The 8,299-nt window shown below is 53.1% G+C and overlaps 1 protein-coding gene and 1 non-coding gene across 2 annotated transcripts in view; one reads left to right on the top strand and one right to left on the bottom strand.

Moving 5' to 3' along the window:
- Window positions 1-158: 158 nt before the first annotated feature.
- Window positions 159-231, bottom strand: TRNAK-CUU (transfer RNA lysine (anticodon CUU)). The gene has a single exon. It is a non-coding gene; the product is annotated as a tRNA-Lys (tRNA).
- Window positions 232-1,635: 1,404 nt separating this feature from the next.
- ADAMTS7 (ADAM metallopeptidase with thrombospondin type 1 motif 7) overlaps window positions 1,636-8,299 on the top strand; it is a 43,896-nt gene continuing 37,232 nt past the window's right edge. The window contains exons 1-4 of the mRNA XM_065847111.2: window positions 1,636-1,766; window positions 2,575-2,927; window positions 4,818-4,989; window positions 7,267-7,463. Coding sequence (XP_065703183.1) covers window positions 1,679-1,766; window positions 2,575-2,927; window positions 4,818-4,989; window positions 7,267-7,463 — 810 coding nt within the window. The 5' untranslated portion in view covers window positions 1,636-1,678. The remainder of the gene's footprint in view (window positions 1,767-2,574; window positions 2,928-4,817; window positions 4,990-7,266; window positions 7,464-8,299) is intronic.

Raw genomic sequence — 8,299 nt, 5'->3', positions numbered from 1 at the left:
CCAGGCGCTGTACTCCGGTGGGATAAAGTATCGCTCTGGTTGTCAATCGTTGGCTGCAAGGCCCGTGAAGAGGGCGAGCGGAAAGAAAAAAATAAGATTGATTAAAAAAAAACAAAAAACACAAAGCCAACACCAGCTGAAAAGCAAAAATACGCTTCCGCCCAACGTGGGGCTCGAACCCACGACCCTGGGATTAAGAGTCCCATGCTCTACCGACTGAGCTAGCCGGGCGCTGCGACATCAGTCTCTTCCGCTCTACTTGACAGCGCCTTCCGCCGCGCCCTTGCCCGCCCTCCGGCTCGGCCGCCAGGGGTCGCCTCCGCGGGCAGGAGCAAGCGCTACCCCAGTCTCTTGCCAATCTTAGTGTCACTTAGATAATCAAGTATCTCCCCCAGAGAAGGCAGAAGTGGAGCCGCAGCAGATGGGATTGTCAGTGTCAATGTCGTCTGGACCGCGAGCCCACCGTGCTGCGTGCAGGGAGGAGAAAATACGTTTATTCTGCTTTTCTACATTTATTTTGCTCCCTCTGCCCAGGCTGGGATGCGGGAGCTCAGGGAGCATCCTGTGTGTCCCCTGATGCCCTCCTGGGTAGGGACCCCCCTCGTTTCCTCCTGCTTCACTTTCATCCTGTACAAAATGTCTTTTATGGTGTGTTTGGGCTGAATTGTGCTCAGAAATGTGGATTTCTGGGCGTGACCTGATCTTCAGGAAATGTCAGAGCTCCAGGTAAGCTGGGCTGGATCCCACAGTCTGGCTCTGTTAGTCCTTGCTCACCAGTCATCCTTCAGAACGGGCTTATCAAAAACAAAACACTTGATTTTGCTATTTTTTAGGTATTTTTGCTCTGACTTTTGCAGATGAAGTTGTGGGAGGCTGACAGGCAGGGAGTGGAAATGTTGCAGGAGCCGGGCTCTTTTTCCCAGGTGGGAAATACCTATTTCAGCATAGAATCGCAGGATTATTGAGTAGTTTGGGTGTGAGGAGACCTTCCCAGCTCCCCCAGTGCCACCCCTGCCATGAGCAGGGACATCTTCACCAGCCCAGGTTGCTCAGAGCCCCATCCAGCCTGGCCTGGGATGTCTCTGGGTATCTACCATCTCTATGGCCAAACTGGGCCAGGCTCTCACCACCCTCAGGGGCAACAATGTCTTCCTCATGTCTGGCCTGAATCTCCCTCCTTTAGTTTAAAACCATTACCCCTTGTCCTATCGCAACAGGCCCTGCTCAAAAGTCTGTCCCCATCTTTCATACCCACCCCTTTTAAGCCTGCAAAGGTCGCAATAAGGTCTCCCTGGAGCTTCTCTTCTCCAGCTGAACACCCCAACTCTCTCAGCCTGTCCTCCCAGCAGAGCTGTTCCAGCCTCGGATCGTTTCTGTGGCTCCTCTGGACCATTCAGGAAAAAGGAAAATTAAAAAGGTGAACAGGGGAAAGCCTCGGGTTCGGTGCTGTGCCGAGAGCGGCAGCCCCGGGAACCAGCACGTCCCGCCGCCCGCTTGCCACCAAAACCCCCGCAGCGAGCAGTGGCTCCCCGCGGCCGCGTAGGGGCGCACTCGCGCCGCAGCGGGGGGCGGGAGGGGCGCGCGCGCGCTGCCCGGCCCTGCCCGCGCCCTCCGCACGCGCGGAGCCCCGCCCGCCGTTGCCGGCACGAGCCGCTGCCCGCACGCGCTGCCCGCACCCATGGCGGGACCGGCCGGGCTGCTGCACCTCGCCGCCGCGCTCGCGCTGGCCGCGGGCGGGCGGACGGGTGGAGTGGCGGCGCGGACAGGTCCGCGGAGGGGCGCGGGAGTGGGGGTGTCCGCGGGGCTGCGCGGGGGTGTCCGCGGGGCTGCCGGCAGGGCGTTCCGCGAGGATGTCCGCGGGGTACGGAGGTGCCGGCGGGGCCGGAGTCGGGCAGCCCGGTGCCCCCGCCGCTGCAGCCCCCGGCCGGGCTCGCCCCGCCGCTGCTGCCGGCTCCCGCCGGCTCCCCTGGGACGCAGCTGGGGAAGCTCCGGAGCGCTCAGTGCCCGGGGTACTTTGTCCCCAGAAACGGCTTCCAAACACTGTTTGAAAACTGGGATTTGGTTGGGGGGAAGGGGTGCTGTGTTTTGGTGTGTTGTCGGTTTTTTTGTGGGGGTTTCTTTTTTGTGTGTTTTTTGTTGTTGTTGTTTGGTTATTTTGTTTTGTTTTGGTTTTTTGTTTTGGTTTTTGTTTTTTTCCCCTGCAGCTGTAGTTAAACAGCGGGAACGTGTGCGTGGAAGCCGGGGCCGGCTCCAGGCAGCGCGCACCCCCGGAGCTGCACGGCCCCCCTAACCAGCTCAGTCCTCCCCCACCCCTGACTTTAACCCTCCCGGGGAGAATCCCAGCCCCTACCCGAGGGTAGGGGCGGCAGCGTGGGGTGCCCCATGGGGGCATGGGGTCCCTACCCTTCCCTGCTCCCCACCGTGCCTTTGGCACTGGACACCAGTTACCAAGTCCAGCTGGTGCTGGGGTACCTGACCCTGCTGGGCTGCTTTGGGAGTTCAGCATCCAGTTGAAGGGCTGCAAGAAGAAAGGTGATGAACCCCACAGCTAACCCTAAACCCTTTTCTTCCCAGAGTCTGCTCCACCGTACTCCAGCAGTGACATCGTTCATCCCATCAAGGTCGACGAGAGTGGATTGTTCCTGTCCTACGATCTCTCCCACCGAGCACTTCACCGAAGGTCTCCTTCCTCCAGGAGCAAGTTTCTCGCCTTCTATGAACTCCATTACAAAGGACAACCCCTGAAATTCAACCTGAGCCTCAACAACAACCTCCTGGCGCCTGGGTTTGTCAGCGAGAGGCGATACGGGGGCATTGCCAGCGCCAAGATCCAGCCTCACACATCCCACTCCTGCCATATGATCGGGGAGGTTCGGAGCCAGGCGCTGCCAGGAGGTCTGGCTGCGCTCAGCACGTGCGATGGTCTGGTAAGTGCAAGATCTTTAATCGATAAGGAAATAACTTTGTGAAAGCCTTTATTCTGCTGAAAGAGATGGTAGAATTCCTCCCAGCAGCAGCAGAGTCGGGATCTCATCGCGTAGGTTTGATGTGGCTGTGGATGAGCTGACTCTGAATTTCCCATGGATTCCAGTGGTTTGGGAAGTTTCCGGGACTGTGTTTACTTGTTTGTGTCCAAATTCCCAAAGACACCATTTCTCCTCTCACCTCTGCCTTCTAGTACATAAACGTAGGATTATGAGAAACACAAAACAAGGTGTTTGAAGCCTGGAGGTATTTCTGATAACGCAGCTCATGTAGAGTGAAACTGCTTTGTTTTGTGAACACCTCCACTACCTCATTCCACTGCAAATATTTTTGAATGTGATAGTGACCTGTGAAAGTGTAAATTTTGCTGAAAACCAAAGTTACTTTCACAAATAAGACTCTTGTTTTGGTACTCATCAAGGCAAATTTATGACTTCAGCATAAGTGTCCGTATCTGCCTGAGCTGGTGTCCAGCTGCCACAGGTACCAGGTCTCCACAGGGTTTAAAACCTCCTGGGGGTTACAGAATCGTCACCACGTGACTTGGTGGCTCCCATGATGCGCAGATGCTCATTCCCGTGCAGGGGCTGTGGGGTGACAGAGGCGCTGGGGTTCCCTGGAGGTGGGGTCTCCTTGGGGGCAGGGGAGGCATCCCCAGCTGTGCTCGTGTCCGGTATCTCTGGGTTTGGCGGGGGGGGGGGGGGGGGGGGGGGGCGATAATTCCATTGGGTCATTGCTGCTGCAGGTGCCTTCATTCAGCTGGGGGCTCTGTTTGCGTTTTAAGCTTCCTGTGTTTAAATGAAGACAAGCAGGTGTCTGTAATGCTGAGTTAGCCCCATAGAGCAGGGTGACTTTTAGATGGAGGGTCTACAGAGGCCACCCAAGTCCCTGTGTGCTGTTTGGGGGTGCAGGGCTGTGCTGCTGGGTTCGTGGAGGGCAGAATGTCTTGCACGGGTGTGCGGAGGGGAGCATCGCTGCTGCCTCCCCGGCACCTGGACCTGCAAGAACAGGAGTCGGACCCTCTCTGCCATGTCTGGTGGCAGGACAGGAGCTGGACACATCCTGGAAGGTGTTGGTTGCTCTTTTCCTACCAAATTTAACAGCATTCCTGCTAAAGGAGAGATGCCAATAACATCCTCCTGATGTCATGTGGAGGGGCCGTGCTCCTTGTCAGGGTCTGACTCTCTGTGGTGTGTTCCTGCTACCATCAAGTGCTGCTGCAGATTCCTGTTCCTCTTCTCCAGGGGTTTTGTGGTCTCTGGCCATGAGCAGTCTGTTCCTGCTGGTTCCCAGCGGTGCTGCTCAGGCAGTGCAAAGGCTGGGAGTGACTGCCTGCACATGCGGAGGGTGTCCTGGGGAAAACACCATTAGCGCAGCGCCTCCTCCAGACACCAGTGCTGTGCTCTGGTCCTTTGGGGAGCATTCCTCCTTGGGAGCATCTCCAGGGAACTCAGAGCAGTGGTGTGAGCACAGGAGGGAGTGCAGTCCGTGTGCCCATTCCTGGTGTGTCTGTGTCTCTGGAGAACATCACTTTGTCTCAGCATCCCTCCTGTCCCCAAGCTCCTCAGCATCATACACCTGTTGGCTTCACCACCCATCTACTTTGTGACAGGGTCTCTTTAGCTTTTTAGTTTCTTATGGTCAATCCACGCTGACTTGTTCTCTTTTGTCTGGGAGTTTAGAGCTCAAAATATCCATAGAAACAGTTTCTTTAGAGAACACTTATTTCTTCCTGGAAAATTTTGCAAACCTCTCCCATTCCCAGGTTCTTCAATGTGAGTCTGTGTAGGTGCTGATGGCTCCATGGTGTCAACTTTGTCTCTCCCTGCCAGAAAGGCGTGTTTCGGCTCATGAACGAGGACTACTTCATCGAACCGGTGTCCACCAGCTCTCGGGAGGATGGAGCAGCACAGCCCCACAGAATCTACAAGCGCCAGGTGCCTGAGCGCGGGACAGAGCAGGGCAGGAGGCCACTGGCTCCGTGGGAAACCTGTGGTGTGCGAGGTATTGTCCCCTTCCTCTGCCCGTGCTGCAACGAGCTGGGAGCTGATGGGTCCGGGGGTTTGTATGAAGCACATCATAGGAAGATAATGGGAGCAGGTCCAAGGCTCAGCCACCTGCGTTACCTCTGCAGACTTGTGTGTTAAGCTCCCAGCATCTATCAATGACACCGATTGCTCTCAGTTTGAGTTTCACAAGTTGTGCAGGACATCCCTCTTGCCATGTTGGCTGGCAAGAAAGAAAACCCTCAGGCCGAAATCCAGCGGCAAGGGGCTGTGCGGTGTCCAGCTGTGGGTGGATTTGGCGTGGGGGGGTGCGCGGGGGGACATGCTCATACACCGTGCAGGGAAGGCTCCTGCAAACTGCTGCTCAGGAGAACTCATTTGCTGAGCACCAGCTGGTGTGTTTGTGACATTAATGACTGGAGCTCACAAGTCACGGGAATCACTGCAGAGCACAGGGCTGGGTTTTTTCCTCTGCCAGTTTGTCTGTATTTGCTTATGTTACTCACATACATGACTGTGTGTGCCGAACCTCAGGCCTCTTGCTCTCATCTCTTCCTCCCAACCCTGCTGCAAGCATCCTGGGATGTGGAGACTGAGTATTTGTTTTTATTTCCTCGCAAACATCAGTTTCTGACCTGCCGGGTCATTGGCCTTTCAGGGTGAAACCAGTCACTGCCCCGGGAGTCTGTCTCTGAGGCAGAGAGAACGTACCAGTACTGGTCCCTTCTCCTCTGTCTAGAGCAGATGGGCTGGAAAAGCTTCCAAAGCCAAGATTTCAAGTAATGAGGAATTCAGCCCAACCCCAGCAGCTCACAGACACTTTACTCCTCATCTGCATCAGTGAAACTGCATCTTCCAGGCAGCTCATCTTGTTCTGCATATTTCCTAGAGCTCTCTGATTTTGGAAACTTAGGGTCATTTTTTTTTTCTACAATCAGGTTATCTTTAGGCTTTCTTCCATTAATCTAAATCAGTTGTTTAATCTAGAGTAAAAATCATAATGGCTCTTCATAGACTTTGAAGTCTGTTCATTGTAAATGAATTTCACTGGACGTGATACGCCCATGCACAGTGTATGTGCATCCCTCCTGCAGTCTGGCAAAGTGGATGTGATTTGTGTGCCCTGGAAAGGAAACCAAAAGTCTGCAGGATTTTAATTACTGCAAGCCTTTCATTTTGTACTGAGGTATTGCCGGTTTTCTTTGCAAAACACCACAGGACCAGATGGTGTTAAGCTGTTGGGTGCTATTGAGTGTCTGTCAGTGTGCAGGGCAGACTGTGTGCACAGCTGGGCCAGTGGATCAGGGAGGGTCTCCTAGGGAAAATGCCGTGTGAGCCCCCCGGGATCCCAGGATCCCTGCACCTTCACGTCCCGCCTGGGAGCTCAGCAGCACAGGGCACAATGGAAACAAGCTCCAAGGAAGCTGCTGTGATTAAACTGTCACAGTGGTATTAGCAATTCATCAAATTATCCAGATACTTGGGATTTTTCAGGCTGGGGGATAAAACACTCTTTCACAGCTATAGTACAGTATAGTCCATAAAATGTAAAAGTCCATTGTTAACGAAGTAATGCTGAGCCCTTAGAAACTGGTCATAAAAGCGATTCCCACTGTGTGGGATGGGGTTTGTAAAGCCTTTACCCAGCTTGGGGCTGACCCTGACCTTGACCTTGGAGCAGCGTCTCAGGAAAAGTCTCCACATGAGAATTCCCAGTGGCTGGTGTGCGTGAGCAGTGTCCCCGCTCTCCTCCGCCTCCGTCCCCGTTCAGCCCAAGGAATGTGCCTGTTGTTTCTCCCTGGGAAGGAGCAGATTTCAGTCTCCATGTGGCCGAGGAAATCTCTGTGCGGTCCTGCAACGTCTCAGTCTTGCCCAGGACACTGATGATCTTTGGGAACTGACTCAAGACATCAGTTCAGCTTCGGGGGCGCAGAGTTTATGATGTTGGGGAACTGTCTGTCTCTGCAAAATGCAAACTTGTGATGGTAATCACAAGTGTCAAGCCACCGATATTTCTCAGTGATACATGCCCAAGCGCCTCTTGTGGAATATTGCAAACCCTGTCCCCGCCAAAGAAGTTATTTCAAATGCTTTATTTATTGTTTTGTTTTGTTTTTTCTGTCATGCTAATGCTGCTGTGAAACAGACTGAGGTCAGAGTCTTCACTCCCCAGGGTGGAACATACAGCACAGCAAAATATATGTAAGTTATGTGTCTAAGTGTGGAGCCTTTTTCTCAACACCAAAAAGTCTTTTTTCTCCCTTTAATCCCTCAGAATCTCAAGAAAGCCTGGAGAGGTCTGAGAAGCAGAGGGAGAGGTGGGAACAGAAGCAGCACAGGAGGAGAAGAATAAGGCAGCGCTCCATCAGCAAGGAGAAGTGGGTGGAAACACTGGTGGTGGCCGACACCAAGATGATTGAATACCACGGCAGCGAGAACATAGAGAAGTACGTGCTGACCGTGATGAACATGGTGAGTCCTGGTCCTCAATATCAGAGCTGCCAGACCCCTGGGGACACACTGGGAGACAGGCAGGCCACTGGTCTTGCCAGGACTCATCCTGGTGGGACCTCAGCAAACCTCTGGCCAGCCCAGCCATTCCCACCATGCAGTGGCTTTTCCGTGTTGCTCGGTGCTGAGAGCGTCTCAGTTCCTGGTAGTTTCACCTGCTGTCAAGGGGACAGAGTTTTGCCCATCTTCTCTTATGTTATTTAAAATATATTGGGATGTCTTTGAAGTTTTCTGGGATTAATCTCTGTAAGCTTGATGAGTAATTTCCAGCCTTTCTTGATAGTCTGTGTCTAAGATTTAGGAGAAAATGGATGTGATGACTTGCTTGAACATATATTGGAGTGAAGCTTTATTTCACTTGGCTTTTGTTTGTAAGACTTTTAGTGTAAAAAAGGGTATTCATCTCTTGAGACTCATCTGATGAGCTGAGAGCTACATCTAATAATGATGGGACGTGGCTTTCAGACACAAGGTTAGCAATGGGTGTTAGTACATGGTTTTAAATGAGTATGCAACCCATATGAGATAGCTCTGCTCAGAAAGGAATGACATCTTTTCAAATAATATTTTTGGTATTGGAGTAGTTGACATCCTGATTTATCCTTGGGAGAAGGACATCCATTGTAATTATGGGCTGGAAAAAGGCTGTGCCACCACATCCATCTATGATGGAGTTATATAAGGAGTTGGACTCCATGATCCATGTGGGCCCCTTGCAACTCAGGAAATCCCATTGTTCTGTGATGCCCACCGTGGGATGAGGTGGTAGAGTCTGTTCGCTGTGCAGCTGCTGTGGC

The sequence above is a fragment of the Patagioenas fasciata genome, chromosome 12, assembly GCF_037038585.1.
Source record: "Patagioenas fasciata isolate bPatFas1 chromosome 12, bPatFas1.hap1, whole genome shotgun sequence".
NCBI lineage: Eukaryota > Metazoa > Chordata > Aves > Columbiformes > Columbidae > Patagioenas > Patagioenas fasciata.
Note: the sequence above shows the minus strand (reverse complement) of the source record. Positions and strands in the feature narration are given on the sequence as shown.